Genomic DNA, 17,496 nt, shown 5'->3' with positions numbered 1-17,496 from the left:
ATCCTGTACACCCCCTTCAGGGTACTGGTCAGGAATTTGATGATATGATGATGATGATGTTAATGCATACATCTATCATATTAATAGATTAAATAATTGATCTGTGCTCTTTACATAAATTTTTCTTACAATATATTTCTTTGGTTTGCTTAAGGGTCAAAGCTGTATAACTGAAAGGAGACCTCCACATAGCCTTTTAAGGAATGTGGAGAACCGACCAGGGCTTCTGACCTAATGTCGAATCCTCAACTTCTCGTGGTGCACCCTGTTGGGTATCTACTTGGATACTGAACGAACGAGGATGGGCTGGCAATTTGGGATTTAGCCGACCAAATTGTATTCTTATTGGTTAAACCAAAATAAAAAATGATGGTACAACATGATAAAATTTCATGCCAGCTGGGTCGTCGCCCGGTTAAACAAGGCCCCTTGTTTTCGCCAGGGAACCAGGGCGAACAGCAAAAAGTCAGCTACTGGAACAAATCTGAAAACAAACCCCAACTCAACATCACCAAAGTTAAAGATCGGTACTATCAACGTAAGAAGCCTGAATGGCAAAGAAATGGAGCTAGCTGAGGAATTAGATAAGTACCAGATCGACATAATAGGGGTGACCTGAAACAAAAAAGACCAAAACTGGTGAGATCTTTCTGAGCAATAAATACAAAATGTTATATTCAGGCAATGACAATCAAGGAAAAGAAGGAGTAGCCATAGTATTAAACACAAAATACGAGGCTAATCTTCTTGAATGGCAGACAGTCTCAAGTAGAGTAATGTGGGCAAAAATGAGAATGGGGAAATTGGACAATGAGACTTATTTGTGCCTATGGCCCCACAGAAGGTTCTACTAAGGTAGAAGTGGAGGAATTTTTTGAGGCTTTAGAAAAAGCAACTGACACAATGAAAAAGGAAAAGTTGATCCTTCTTGGGGATCTAAATAGCAGAGTAGAAATGATTGCGAGACATTTTATTATAGGAAAATATTTGAGGAAAATTTGGAGAAAAGAGCAAAGGTAATAATAATGGCAAATATCTGTTGGATTTCTGCTCAGGACATGGACTGGTTATTACTAACACCATGTTCCAACATAAAAATGTGCACAAATTCACATGGAGAGAAGAGGCAAGAAATAAGAAAAGTCTCATTGACTATGTTTTCTCCCTGGTGCAGGACACCAGAGTGTACAGAGGATTTGAAATTGGAAGTGATCATTATTTAGTCTTGAGCAGGATAAAATTGAATTCCATATTGAAAAGAATAACATGTAAGAAAGTTTTAAAGCGAATAAAAGTTGAGCAGCTCTCAGATGTGAACTGTAGACTAAAATACAGAAAGATTATTGAAAAAAAAATGACAGAGTTTGAGAACAGGAATCAGACCTTGGAGATTCAGTGGCAAACTCTGAAGAAAACATTGATTGATTCTGCCAGAGAGGCCTGTGGTGAGGTTGTCTGCAAGGATAAAAAATCAGAACTCCCTGGTGGACACAGGAAGTTAAAGAGGCAGTGAAGGAAAAGAAGAAAGCATATCAAAAGTTCCTGTCAAATAAGTCAGCTTGTGCTCTTAGAGAATATAGAGACAAATGCAAGAATGCTAAACACTGTGTAAAACTAGCTAAACAAAAGTCATGGGAGGACTTTGGCAAGAATATAGAAAATAAATATCAAGAAGGTGGCAAAATATTCTGAAGGTTGTTGAAGAAGCTTAGAAATGGAGGAAAGAGTGCTGTAAAAGGAGTTAGAGATGATAAAGGTGACATGAAAACAGATGAAAAAGATATCCTTGAAGTATGGAGTAATTACTTTGAAAAACTGCTAAATGGAACAAGTAGTGATGACAGCACTGTAGTAAAAAACACTGACCAGGCGTGCAGTCAGGAATACATATCCATACTTGAAGTAGAAAAAGCCATCAGAGGCTTGAAATGTGGAAAGGCAGCAGGAGTAGATGATATTAGACCAGAAATGCTGAAGTATGGTGGTATAAAAGTCTTACAGTGGCTGCACTGCATAGTTCAGAAAGCCTGGACAGAGGGATGAATTCCCAATGATTGGAGTAGAGCTCTCATGGTAGCCATATGTAAAAAGGGAAATAAAACTGAATGCGAGAATTACAGAGGTATTTCCCTACTGAGTGTTCCTGGCAAGATCTCTGCAAGTATACTTGAGAAACGGTTGAGAAGAATTGTGGAAGAAAAGCTTGGTGAAGAACAAGCTGGATTCAGGAATAGAGGCTGTCAGGATCAGATCACTCAATTACTTCTCTGCTTATTAAATCAAATTATTGAAATTCTAATATACTCACAAGGGGGTTTGCTAACTATGCCAATTATTAACAAGCCAAATGACTCTCTTATGGACACTTCTTATTACTATTAACGTAATTCTTATCAGTCCATCTATAACGTATCTCATAGTTTATAAAAGGGAATGTACAACAAAAAAAAAGTGAAACAAACTTACAGAGGCTCTGCGTCACACACTCATCCAAAGGTCTTGCACTAAAGTTCTTATGCGTTTTCTTTCATCTCGGATGTTAGGCTTCCTTCTGGAATGTTTTACTTCAGCGGCATCTTGTCGGGAAAAATTTGCAGACTTTTTGACTGCAATCTGCGGTACACAAATAGCTCAGGCAAAAGGTTTCAGCATACAGGCAATTTCTCTGTAAAAGGCGCTTCAAGTTCGTTCTGCAGCTAATGGCTTCGGTTAATCTCCCGTGGCAAAAGACTTCCGACCGATACTTGGCTCAGGTAGTTACATCGGCTGTTCTCTCGACATTCCCATTTTTCTCCTCTGGTGTGGGCTTGTCGTAACATCTGGTCCTCTGGATCCTACTCCCGGTACCTCTGCCTTTAACTGCTGACGACGATAACTCTGCCGACCATGAAGACTGTAACTGCCACCTCTGACTGCCGACCACAAAGACCCCGATGTTCAGCTCAGTCCCTTTTTATTTCCCGTTCTCTGGAACCTTGCATGAAGGCTTGTAACTTCCAAAGAATTCAGTACGACTCCTTGATCTTCAGTCAAGACCGACCCGTTTTTTCTTCTCCTCTGTGCACTCTTTTAATCCTATCTTGTCGGGCAGCAGAAACTTGTCTGAAACTTGCCGATCTCTTAAACACTGACTTTGAAGGTGTTTATGCGCAGAGCTCGTAAGCAACTTTCTCATACACTTAAAATGTAAACAACTTACTTATGCTCTTACATAGAGCTATTATACAAAGTTCCAGTGGCAAAGCATTGCCTTTGTTTTTGACACTAAAAATTTTTGTTAAAACAGTAAGTACAGTCAATTCCCATAGGATTATTTACAATAATATTTAGCATAAAACATATAGAGACAAACAAGGTTATTTTTGTAATGTTCTCATGGGACTTGACCTCTGTAAAAATCGATGTAAAGCGCTTTGGTATTTTCAAGCTATCGAGTTTTATAGTACTATCATAACATTCTGTACTTCCCCCTCCCCATTTATGTCAGGAATGTGATGATGATTTCATGTGGGGAAAGGTTGTTTAATATATTCATAAATTATTTACCTTCAGATATTAAAAGAGTAAAATTTCTTTGCTGATGTGAAACTGGAGTAGAATAGTCACCTTTTCAGATGATCTAGATTTTTTTTACCAGATTACTTTCAAAGGACTTTATGAGTGGACAGGAATGTAGGGTTTAAAATGTACTGTGAATAAATACATGTATATGTGATTTGGTAAGGAAGATGATTATTATTAGTAGTAGTAGTATTAAGAGAGACCTCCAGGAAGTCAGGAACTCATTGATGGAAGCCATATTATTCGCACCATCTGTCATACCTGTTCTTGGAATTCATTCATGCTACTTGCACACACAACATCCAGTGTTCAATCCATTCCAGTCATGTTTGCTAGTGTCTGCAGCCTACAAATTCTCAGTCTGTCTTTATAATCAGTATTCCACAATTCCTGATATTATTTTGACACTCTCCTTTTCACTCTCTCCACTGTATCAGAATCACCACAGAAACCAGGAGACCAGACATGTGTGCAATAGTCCAAGTGAGGTCTTATCAAGACCTTGTAAAGAGGCAAAACGCTTCCTTATCTTTACATGTAAAGGTTCATTTCAGCATTACAATTATTCTATTTCTTCTAGCATAATCCCGCCCATATAATACGACATTGGATATTCTAATCACACCAAAATGTACTGACCTTACATTTATTAACATTGAACTGGTAGCCATTTTCCAATGTCCACAATTCCAGCTTATTCAAATCATTCTGCAAGTACCGCATATCAACAGCACTCCTGATTACCCTGCCTATCTTTGCATCATCACAAATAGCTGTATGTAGCCTGTCAAATCCTTCCTGATATCATTAATGTACAGATTGAATAACAGTGGACCAAGGACTGATCCTTGTGGCACACCACTAGTTACCTTAAATCTCGTACACTCATATCCCCCATATACGACTTTTTGATATCTGCCAGTCAGCCATCCTCTTATCCATGCCAATAGTTTATTATCCAAATCCCATATTCCCCAATTTATGCAACAGTCTTCTATTCTGTATTCTGTCAAAAGCTTTAGAAAAATTCAAAAGTATCATGGTGTATCCATCCCCTTTGTCTAACTCAATGATAACATTATTATAGAATGTGAGGAAGTTTGCTAAAACATGACCTTTCCTTCGTAAACTCGTTGTGTTCATTGCAAAGTAGAGATTCACTGTCAACTCATTTCTGAATGCAAGTCATGACCAACTTTTCCTAAACCTTCGCCAACACTCTTGAGATACTGATTGGTCAATACTTGGATACATCACATCAGTTTTTGCAACATCCTTGTGCAGTGGGATAACCATACCTTCTTTCTACTCCTATGGAATCTTCCATTTTCTGAGACTCAAATTATACAGCCTGGTCAATGGAATAGCCAGTTCAGCTGAACACTCTTTTGTTATAGCCGGCCTAGTTGGCCGAGTGGTTAGCATATCCGCTCTCCAGCCAAAAGGCTATGGGTTCGTATCTTGTCTTGGGCATGGATGATTGTGAAATACTAGTGGTGATGGTGGCGGACGGTAGATGGCGTTGATATAGTTGCGGTTAGTTGTAGTTGATGGATTGAGTGGTAGAGATAGAGAGTTGTAGAGTAGGTGTCCTCCCTCGATGAGTCTTTGGACTCCCTGGAAGTGTCATATAATAATAATTATCCATGTTGATATCCCATGAGTTCTTGTTGCAGAATTCTTATTCAGTCTGTGCATCAGCTGTAGTACTTTCCTCCTCATACACAAGTTTCTTCATGCAATGAAGAGGTAGCAGTAAGTTCAATGTTGCATATACCAGGTTGATAGCTTTTTGCAAAATGCTTCTCATTAGTTGAACAATCTCTTCTGCATCAATCGTCCTCATACCATCTACATGCAGTAGAATTATTCTTTCAAATTCACTCTCTCTCTTTTACTTGCCACATAATGATAGAATTCTTTTGTGTTGTCTTTAGCTTGTAGAGCCAGTTTCTTTTTATGCTCAGACTTAGCTTTTTGCACAATTGTCGTGACTCTTGTGACCTGTTGCTTATAATTATCATAACTGACATCATCCTTATGCATACGGTATTCCTTCCACATTGTCTTTTTATTTTTTGAACTCTAAGCATCAATTAAGTATTTTTTAAACACTTCCCATGCATTGTCGATATCCTTCCCATCCAACAACTGATATCATGGCACAGAACCCAGCATACTCCTTTATATGGCTACAAGTAAAATGAACAGGCATTAGAAAGAGTTAATACAATGATTGGCATGTTTTGGTTGATATGGGATTTAAGTCCACGAATCATATTGGTAAAGGTCATATATCTTGCTCATTTAGGTTTTAAGAGGCATCAAAAAAATCATCCATGAAGATTTAGAGAAGATCTATGGTATGCAGAGATTACTTTTATCGTTATAGTTTTGAATTGGCTGTTAGTTGTAATGTGATGAATTTATCTAACAGAATATGGAAGGAATGTTTAACTGAAAGTTATAAAATATCCCAGGCATACATATATAACCTTTACAGCAGGTGTTTATTACACATGCTTGAAGCAGGCTCTAATAGAATACATAAGAAGTTGCTGTAGAAATGTGGAGCAATGTGTATGAAGTTCATTTTTAACTTTAGGTTGAAAATATGCAGAAGGGACTGCAGTAAGAGTAGCAGCGGGTTCTAGAAACAGCAAATTTATGTAACTTAAAAAAAATAGATTGTTGCTTTGCTAGAAGGTATGTTAGTTTAAAATTTTATAAAAATTAAAAATGTATACAGATTATGGGTTTGTATATAAATAGGTATGTATGTAGGAAAATGAAATGAATAATAATAGTAAACATTTTAAAAAAAATGTTGAGAGAATGTAGAGAAAGATGGCATGCTAGTAGTGGATATACATGTCATCCTGTTTGTGGATTGGTGAAACTTGTGTTATGCATGATGTTTTGACCAGTGTGCTGATTACCCACTATCCATTACCCAGTTCACCTGCGATTTCTGAATTCTCCCCCCCCCCCCACCACCACCAAGTGCTACGTGGCCATGAGGATGGTTTTCTTTTCAGTTTTTCCAATTTTCTCCCTAAATGTTAAGCAACGTTGAATACATTCACCAATAATTTAAATGTACTCTCAATGTACATTTGTCAATGTGTCAATTGATGTAATGACTTAATTGACACATTAAAATATGTCAGTTAAGAACTTTAATGTTTTAATCCAGTATTTCACCTGACAGTCACTGAGGCATTGTCAAGGATAAAGATAACATTCTTAACACAATAATTTTGATAAAAACACAGAATATCAAACAAGCAGTCAAAAGGTGGCCGGTTTTTATTTAAATGTAGAAATACTATCTCTCAGATGTTTAGAGGATTTTTTTTGTGTCTGGTATGTACAACCAATACATAAGTGCATCAATTATTTTAATACTAATTATATGATGTTTTGAAATTAGAATAAACTAAAGTAAAGATGAAGTAAACTAAATTTGAATAACAGAAAGGTAATGTGCAGAAGCAACCATTTAACAGTTTTGTAGCAGTCACAGCATGCCATTAATGTTACATGTTTAATCCTTTTGACGTGATAGTGGGATAATCCATTTATTTTTTAAAATAATTTTATGCAGTTCAAGATGACAATTTTCCATGCTTTTCACATGCTTATCATTCTGATTCATATTGAGGATGCATTAGTTCTAGATGCTTCTAAACTCTCGTTTGAATAAATATTTGTGTTTATTACTACTTCTGTGTATAAATTCTGTTTCTTGCTCTTGGACTAGTTTTTAATCTATGCTAGACCAATTTGGATATATGGAGTTGTATGAGCCCAGTATAACTTTGTTGATCTCCTGTTCTCTTCTCCGCAAATTAGCCTGTTATTCAAGGGTAATCTTATCTAGAACTTAATATGTGCCTGGGAGGAATAAATTTGGTTGGAGTTTGCCAAGAAATTAGCCAGTATGTTGATTAAAAGTGTTAGAAACATGAATTCTTCCCTCTTCCTTCCCATTATCTTTATTATTGCAACTTAGAAAACTAATTTTCCATAGAAAGGTTAGCATTCGAGGGATGTTGGACCTAGTGAATAAGTGACTGAAATTTGCTGTTGTGAACAATATTATCTTGGCCAGCCTGGATGTGATATCCCATTTATAGATGTTCCCATTAGAAAATTATAATTCTTGTAGATTTTTTTTTTCCCCCACTTCAGATATAGTTATTCTATTCTTTCACTGCATGGGATTGGAAACTTCAAGATGGAAGGATCATCTTTATATATTGGTGTTTGGTTTATCCCTTGGGGGGGGGTCTCCACTTTCTCCTACCACCACATCCATTGGTCAGTGTTCAGTGTTTCTATAGAAATGTTTAAGGAACATGCTAAAACTATAGCAACTCTCTTCATGCAGACTAGGAAATAATTACTACTATAAAGGATATCAACATCTTAATTGGATGTGTGTAGTGGAGTATACTGTCAAAACTATGTAGAGTTTCATAGGACATTTCCTTCCTTGAACTCTTATACAGCAATACCTCGATTAGTGCGCCTAATGCATTCTTTAAAACAGGCGAACTAATCGAATACAATAACTTATGGGAAAATGTATAATTCGTTCCTCAAATTTCTTTTTTGAACATTAATTTTTTTATAAAAGAATTAAGTTATGTCTCAGGGCCTAGTTAAAGGAAAACCATGAAGCTGAAAGACAATAAAACATATTCAGAATATAAATTTAATTATTATGCTTCTTAACAAAGAATTGAACTAACATGGTTTGGCAGGCATTTTGTTTCTTTTTTTCATACAACCGACATTATGGCCCTATTGCCTCTTCTGCAAATTTTACTGCTTCTCTCTTCATCAGGATCAGCCTCTAAGCATTGCTGCTTAAAAACTTTGATTGTACGAAAAATATTTTAAAATTGTTTCTGTGAAATCTCTTTTGGCTGACTATCAGTGGTTAAATTTTCTTCATATTCTTCGGGATCTTCCCGCTGTGCATCTAAATTTAGCAGGTTGGAATCACTCAATTCTTCAGAATGAGATTTAATTAACTCTTGGACGTTATCATTGAGGGGGAGAAAGAAATTAAGGACTTACGAATTGGTCGCCAACACACGAAATCACATGCTTTACAGATAAAATTTTCCAACCGTTATACAAGCAAAATAGTTACCACTTTAAAAACTACAATGATCATAAAAGAGAAGTTAATTTTCCGACGTGTAATAATAAACAACTCATCCCAGAATACGAATTGATTGCCCTATTATTGGAATGGATTCTCCTTTTTGTGACATGCGCAGGAGTGTCAAAGGATCTCGAATCTGTGGGCGTACTAAGCAGACGACATAAATTTTGGCGGTAAAAATTTGGAACATAGTGTACATGGAAGTAGTGTAGTATGCCATTAAAAATACCTTTGTAAAATGTTTTAAATCGGTAACTAAATTATTTCATTCTGGTGAGTGATTTTTTTAAATAGTTAGACATATAATTGTATAGATAGAAAATTTTTAAAATCTGTAACATTTATTTTTAAGATGTATATAGGCGCACTGATCGAATTTTAGAGGCGCACTAATCGAGGGATTACTGTAATTAACTTTCAGTGATTCTTTCTTACAACAGAAACATCTATGTAAGTAAATTAATTTAATTATGGATACCTTTAAAAAATGTGTGTGTGTGAGACAAATTTCCTATCATTGACATCTAAAAAGGTAAGAAAATGGCAGTAATGACATTTGTTAAACTATCCTGCCATTAGTTTCTTAGTGAAAATAGTATTATTTAATTGAGAATAGACTGTATGTTTTTGTAATATTTAAACTTTTGTATAATATTTCAGTTGCTAAATTTTTAAATATTATCATATGTTAATTTAATATAGGTTGCATTATGTAACATATACTTAAACGAGTGGACAGACTTATGTGTTCTTCGTAATGTTGTTTATTTCTTAACGGTATATATTAGAACACTAAGTAACTAAGTAAATAATTAATTTATTAACTTATTGCTGATATTTCGCTGGTGATATAACCAGCATCTTCAGAGCACAAAACACAGTTTGTCACAATATGCGAGACTATAACAACATGGTGTAATCAACGGACTAGTTAAACAAAATTGTAACAGCAACACAAAGACTATAGAGTCCTGATTTTGGTGCCCTCTATCTGAAAAAAAAAAAATTGCAGCTATCACATAAGACTAGAGTCCTAAACAGATAAAAAAACCGGTACTAGTTTTTTCTTAAGATGACTGTCTCTCAGATTTTAGGCATATTTATACAGCCATATTTGTTGAGATTTGGGGTGTGTTTATTCAGGGCTTCTGTGCTGTACTTTTGTGTTCTTCCAGTTGATCCTGTGTGCAGGGGTATCCAGAGCATGGTCTGCTAGGCCCGACTTGCCATAGTTATAATGCCGGACATATCTTTTGTGTTCACTGATGCGGATGTTCACAGTTCTTCCTGTTTGACCGTAGTAGGCTTGATGAGCAGGGTACTTCGTAGACTCCTGGATGTGTTAGAGAGGGAATGCTGTCCTTGGGTGAACGGATAAGGGTTGCTAATTTGCCACACAGTCTGAATGTGGTGCGTAGTTCATGTTTATTAAGAATTCTTGCAATCTTTTCGGATGTGCCTTTAATGTATGGGATGGTGACTGTTTTGTTGTAGTTCTCTGTGGTGGATAGTGGGAGGAGTTTCTTAGGGGCGTTTAGTATTTTGTTTATCTTATGGGGATTATAGCCATTGGCCAAGAAGGTGTGGCGTAAGTGAGTCAGTTCAGCAGCAAGAGCATTGTCATTAGAACAGATTGCTCTCGTTCTGTGGGTTAGCATTTCTAAAATGCCATATTGTTGAGAAGGGTGATGGTGTGATTGTTTATGTAAATATCTCCCTGTATATGTGGGTTTTCTAAAAACTGAAAATGATAAGGAACCATCTGGAAGATGTGTGATAAGTGTATCCAGGAAGGGCAGACAGTTATTAGCTTCCAGTTCCATTGTAAAGTGGATTTTTGGATGTTGGCTATTTAAATGCGCTAAGAATATTTCCAACGTCTTTAGGCCATGTGGCCAAATAGCAAGCACATCGTCAACATAGCATAACCAAAGTGTTGGTTTAAGAGTGGCTGTATTGATTGCTAGTTTTTCCAGGTGTTCTATGTAAAAGTTGGCTAGAGGGGGGGGGGGGAGCCCATGGCTGTCCCATCTATTTGTTTGTATATTTTTCCTTTCTATGTGGAATATCCTGCATGTATTGTAAATTTGAATAGTTCAAATATATCAGGGGGGAAGTGTGACTTCAGTAGATTGAGGGTTTCTATTAGTGGTACATTTGTGAATAGTGAGATGATATTAAAGCTTACTATTAAGCCTGACTTTTTTTTTTTTTAGGGTATGGTATTGTAAGATGCTTTTTAGGTGGGCTGAATTTTTGACATGGGAGGGAGAATTGTTTGTGAGAGTGGCTAGTAGCTTAGCTAAATGTCTAGCCAGTTTGTATGTGGGACTATTCATACTGTCCACAATTGGGCGTAAGGGTGTACCTTGTTTGTGAATTTTTGGTGCTCCATAAATCCTAGGTGTTTTAACATGGAAGGGCTTGAGTTTGTTTACTATGTCTTTGGGCCAGGAAGCGACTTTTTTCAATAATTTACGTGCCTTATTCTTTTGTGTGTTGGTTGGATTGCGATGATAATTTTGTATGTTGACTGATCTTGTAACAGTGTGTGCATTTTGTTTTCATATTCTGTTGTGTCCATCACCACGGTTGCATTCTCTTTGTCTGCTTTTATTATGATAATCTGACTATTATTCTGTAGCTCTTTTACAGCAGTGATTTTCTTATATGGGATATTATTTTTGAGAGGCTTAGACTTGATTAGGATGTTGGCCACATCTAAACGTATGTTATTGACTATTGTTGGCGATAGGTCGTATATTCCCCGTTCGATGGACACCATTATTTCGGCTTTTGGAACTTGCTTGGGAGTAATGGCAAAATTGTGCCCTCGACTTAAAGCATTCGTGACTTCTTTGCTTAAGGTGAGCGATGATAAATTCACGACGATGAGGTCTTGTCGTAATTGTGGTCGATGTATAGTGTTACGTTGTTGGAGATTTTCAAACTTATTTTGGTGCCGGTTTTCGACTAACTATGTTGAATTCTTTTTTAGCCTTTGTGTCGGTGAAGTTATCTAGGATCTCCCATAGTTCCGTATCCAGAATATTATATAGTGATTCATGTAGTGCGTTGATGGTTGAATTTGATTTCGCTAATTCCAGATGAGTGGCATTAAATCTGTAATAGTGCTACGCTCGCTCGTTTGTAAATGCGTTGGGCTTTGGCCGAGTGGAACTTGTTTTTGATTTTAACACAGTTCAGTATTAAATTGGTGTCTCGGCACCTCTTTAAGAAGGCTAACCTGTTCAGTTGCCGCGCCTATTTTTTAATCTCCACTTATCATATTGTCGTGTCTTACGATATTGTCTCCGTGAAGAATCCTTAAACGAGTGGACAGACTTATGTGTTCGTCGTGCATGTTGTTTATTTCTTAACGGTATATATTAGAACACAGAAAACTAAGTAAATAATTAATTTATTAACTTATTGCTGATATTTTGCACAAAACACAGTTTGTCACAATACGCGAGATTATAACAACATGGTGTAATCAACGGACTAGTTAAACAAAATTGTAGCAGCAACACAAAGACTAGAGTCCTCATTTTGGCACCCTCTATCTGCAAAAAAAAAAAAAAAAAAAAATTGCAGCTATCACATAAAACTAGAGTCCTAAACAGAGAAAAAACCCGGTACTAGTTTTTTCTTAAGATGACTGTCTCCCAGATTTTAGGCAAATTTATAAGACATATTTGTTGAGATTTGGAGTGTGTTTCAGGGCTTCTGTTGCCTCTAAGACATAAACAATCACACCATCACCCTTCTCAACAATATGGCATTTTAAAAACGCTAACCCACAGAGTGAGAGCAATCTGTTCCAATGCTCTTTGCTGAACTAGCTCACTTACGCCACACCTTCTTGGCCAATGGCTATAATCCCCATAAGATAAACAAAATACTAAATGCCTCTAAGAAACCCCTCCCACTATTCACCACAGAGAACTACAACAAAACAGTCACCATCCCATACATTAAAGGCACATCCGAAAAGATTGCAAGAATTCTTAATAAACATGAACTACGCACCACATTCAGACCGTGTGGCAAATTAGCAACCCTTATCCGTTCACCCAAGGACAGCATTCCCTCTCTAACACATCCAGGAGTCTACGAAGTACCCTGCTCATGTAATCAAGCCTACTACGGTCAAACGGAAGAACTGTGAACATCCGCATCAGCGAACACAAAAGATACGTCCGGCATTGTAACTATGGCAAGTCGGGCCTAGCAGACCATGCTCTGGATACCCCTGCACACAGGATCAACTGGAAGAACACAAAAGTACTGCACAGAAGCTCTTACAAGTCGGAAAGATTGTTCTTAGAGGCAACAGAAGCCCTGAAACACACTCCAAATCTCAACAAATATGGCTGTATAAATTGCCTAAAATCTGGGAGACAGTCATCTTAAGAAAAAAACTAGAACTGGTTTTTTTCTCTATTTAGGACTCTAGTCTTATGTGATAGCTGCAATTTTTTTTTTTTTTTTTTTTTTTCAGATAGAGGGCACCAAAATCAGGACTCTAGTGTTTGTGTTGCTGCTACAATTTTTTTTAACCTAGTCCGTTGATTACACCATGTTGTTATAGTCTCGCATATTGTGACAAACTGTTTTGTGCTCTGAAGATGCTGGTTATATCACCAGCGAAATATCAGCAATAAATTAATTATTTACTTAGTTTTCTGTGTTCTAATATATACCATTAAGAAATAAATAACATATACTTACTTTTTGGTAACAGTTTGAAAATTGTTAAAATGTTTTATTTTAATTAAACTTATTTGATCTCCTCTTTTGATAGTATATATATATACTACCAAAAAAAATCCTTTTAACATATTGTACCAATTTTTACATGTATAATATTTTTCTTTCCATTCCTCTCTAGTTTGTTTTTTGCAATTGTCCTCTTATCAGTCAGTCAGTGAAGGAGCAGGGTCCACGCAGGCCAGTATATTTCATGTATGATTTTGCTGCTGGTACAGCACGTCAGGTGGCACAAATGGTTGATGATATGCTGCAAGATTGGATTACCATGGGACATTTGTATAGTGTTGTACTTCAGTTTTCTGATATTCTGAAATATGGTAAAGAATTACATGTTTACTGTGTTGCATATATTTGTTTACTAAAAGTAAAAAATGTTTCCTTGCTATAGATTTTGCACAAGATATTTAATTAAGTTTCTTAATTTCATTGTGGGAGTTTACTTTTCATTTGTAATGTGCATGTTGCATGATTTAGAAATAATATGCTATTTTGTAAAATAGCATATTATTTCATCATAAAACAGTTGAACTTTTAGGGACCAAAGGAATAATTTGTTATAGCGAATAATTTGCCATAATGTATTTTCTTTAAAATAGCATTGTGCCTATGAGGGTTTAGTCACTACTTTTAATTTCTTATAATGGGAATAATGAGTTTGTTCCCATTAACATGAATTAAAAAACATCAATTTTTACTCATATTTTTTCAGTACTTCAGTCTGCTAAGTAGATTGTTTAATAGGTTGTTAGTGTCTCACAAGGATAGTCACCAGGCTTTGTTGTTCAAGGATAATGCATAATTCAGAGGAATTCGTCAGAAGGATGAATTTTAAATGATTGAAATTTAAAGTTTTCATGTTTCTCATCTGTAACAAGGGGAATAAAGATGTGAATGTGAAAATTACAGAGGAATTTCTCTACTAAATATTCCAGGTAAGATTTATGCTAATATACTTAAAAATAAGCTGAGAAAAATTGTGGAAGAGGAACTTGAATAAGAAAATACTGGGTTCAGGCCAAGCAGGTTGTCAAGATCAGATTTTCACTTTATGACAAAGAGTTGAGAAATCACTGGAATATAACAAGGATTTGTACTTATGTTTTCTAGATCTGGAAAAGGAATATGACCAAGGTGCCTAGAGAAAAGCTTTTTAGAATTCTAAAACCATATGTGATAAATAGAACATCATCATCATCATCAAATTCCTGCTATGTACCCTCAAGGGGTGTACAGAATATGACAGTACTACATGAAAAAATTACATCATTACTAACTTCCTATCTACAATTTTCCTCCAAATAAATAGAACATTATAAGTTAAATATATATGTCAGCAGTTAGAATTGAACAGGAAGATGGTTTCATGAAAAATTATGTGTCTGCTATCTCCACTCTTATTATCTATATGGATCACATTATGAAGAAAGTGGCATTAAATCTGATATTGGAAATAAAGATATCAAAGTTTAATCTTTTCATCATGCAGATGATGTTATACTCCAAATCTCCAGGATTTCTAACTACATTGACATTGAATAACAGCTTTTAACAAATTTGACATGAAAATCAGCAATAAAATGGCGAAAACTATCAAAATTGACAGGAACACAGAAAACTTCATTTGTATTCTCAATGGAGAACTTATAGAACTAGTAAAATATTTCAACTATTTAGGCACAAGTTTTAGTGAAGATGGCAAATTAAATATAGAAATGGACAACAGAATAAGCACAGCTAGTATACTGAGAAGTCAGTTGAATGAATTTATATGAAAGAAGAGAGAAATTAGCAAAGACACTAAACTAGCAGTACACAAATGAATGTTCAAACCAGCCTTGAGTGATGGATCTTAGAGTTGGGTTAGAAATAAAGCACTTGAACAAAATTAGTGACACAGATTTGAGAAAAATGAGAACAGATTTTGAATCATACTAAAAATGAAGATGTTAGGAAGAAAATTGACATTGATAACATTCAAGATTGTGTGAACAGGGCTTACCTAAAGTGGTATGGTCACTTAAACAGAATGGAAGAGGAAAGGTTAGCAAAGCAGGTGTTTATGCCAAGATAACAGGGAAAAGACCAAGATGTTGGCAGATTGATGTAGTCAGAAATACCTTCTGGCCTTCTAGGCCAGAATTTTAGGTGGGACATTATTGATGTGCCAATAAGTAATAGACTAATTTGGATGAAAATTGTTGATAAGAGCTTAGTAATGGTGTAAACTTAATCATGTACTGTCGTAGTAGCCTGCACATCACTCAAGGATACACATTATGAAGTTGATGTTTACTAGTTTAAATATTTTATTCCTGTCACAGGTACTTCTGGGATACAATATAAAAATTGTAGTAACACATCCAAAACAAGTAGATGTTAGACTAGAAGTTTCAACTCCCACAAGGGGGGGGTGTCTGTTTGCTAATCTTGGCTATGGCTAGAGGTCTAAGAAATGATGTTAATGAAATCTTGGGGAGCTTAACACATGAATATTTATTTAAATTAGGTTGAGTTTTTAAATATGCTGCTGATCATGAAAAAATGTTTCAAGTTTGTATTAGTTATAGAGAAGCATGGTAGTATTTTCATTTGATTCTGTGCAAGGTATCCAAGGCATGGTTAGCTTGAGCTGACTAACTGTTTGTGGCAATGGTTGTATTTTGTGTGTCCTTCATGGGAGATAATGGCTGATCTCTCCATTTGTCTGTAATATTACAAGAACAAGGAATGTGTATATACTTGGAACAGAAAGGGGAAGGAGTTGATCTTTAGGAGAGCAGATATGAGCATCATGCTTCAAAAGAGGTTTGAAAGCAGTGCCAAGATTATATTTTTAAAAGTTCTGACTATTTCTGAGGTGTTCTGGATATAAGGAATGGTAATAGCATTATTACACTAGTGTCCAAAATCTAAGGATGAACACTATTTCTGAAGATTACAACTGCAAATTTAGAAGAATCAGCTTGTGGCAATTTGTATAACTGATGATTTTGAGTAGAAAACAATGCACATTCATATTTTTGAATCGTATGCAAAGGGATCACATGGTAGCACTCAACAGAATAAAAGGCAGAAGGTTACACTAAGCAAATTATGTTTGAAAGAAGCTCTTTTTTGTGAAGGAATAAATTTGCAAACTTGGATGTCTTGTAATGTCTCAAAGACATCATCTGGATGATTTCACATGGGAAAAAATATTTGAAAGCTTGAAGAAGGCTGCAGAATTACTGACATTGCCAGAGAGTTTGGAATCTCGTATAGCATCATATCCAGGCTCTGGGCAGCATTTCAAAACCAGTGGAATGTGTTCCAGATGTTTGCTAAGTGGTCACAAACACTATACCATGAAGCATGAAGACTGATTTTTGATTATAACAGCAAAATGTAATCAACACACCAAGGCAAGTCAGCTCCATCCAAGCATGGGTATGCAGATATCTCAACTGACTGTGGCAAGATGTCTGCGATAAGTAGGCCTATATGCCTGAAGGCATATAGTATATAGGCTGTAATCTGTGTCCCTTTATCCACAGCTCATCATAGAACATGTTTTCAGTGATGATGTATCCATAAAAATTGGGCAAGACACTAATGGGATAATGTCCTCTTTACAGATGAGGGTCATTTTAGTCTTTGCTCTGATTCTAGATAATACTTGATCTGGTGTGAAAGTGGTACTGTTTACCATCACAAAAATGTTCTTGAAAGGGAAAGATAAGGCATTGCTGGGATTGTGGTATGAAGAGGCATTATGCTACAAGTGTCCGAAAAGAATACTATGACTAGTGAATGATATTCACGTGAAGTTCTTCAGTGTCATGTTCGATTGTTCCATGGTGTTGTAGGCGAAGAACTCATTTTTATGGATGACAATGCCACACCACATCATACGCGATCAGTGGAGATACTTCTCTCTCTAGAAAACAAACATGGCCTTATCTTTGCTCTGAAGGAGGAGTGGGCTAGTTTCCTCAAGAACT

The 17,496-nt window shown here is 36.0% G+C and overlaps 1 protein-coding gene across 2 annotated transcripts in view; it reads left to right on the top strand.

The window, feature by feature from the left end:
- The window catches only part of MED14 (mediator complex subunit 14), a 429,754-nt gene that overhangs the window by 268,992 nt on the left and 143,266 nt on the right, over positions 1-17,496 (top strand). For both annotated transcript variants that reach the window (XM_090411452.1, XM_090411451.1), the window contains exon 22: positions 13,635-13,833. In XM_090411452.1, coding sequence (XP_090267578.1) covers positions 13,635-13,833 — 199 coding nt within the window. The remainder of the gene's footprint in view (positions 1-13,634; positions 13,834-17,496) is intronic.

Source organism: Typopeltis vanoorti, chromosome 21 (genome assembly GCF_054136105.1).
Source record: "Typopeltis vanoorti isolate ZY-2024b chromosome 21, IOZ_Tvanoo_1.0, whole genome shotgun sequence".
Classification (NCBI taxonomy): domain Eukaryota; kingdom Metazoa; phylum Arthropoda; class Arachnida; order Uropygi; family Thelyphonidae; genus Typopeltis; species Typopeltis vanoorti.
This window is presented reverse-complemented; position numbering and strand designations above follow the sequence as displayed.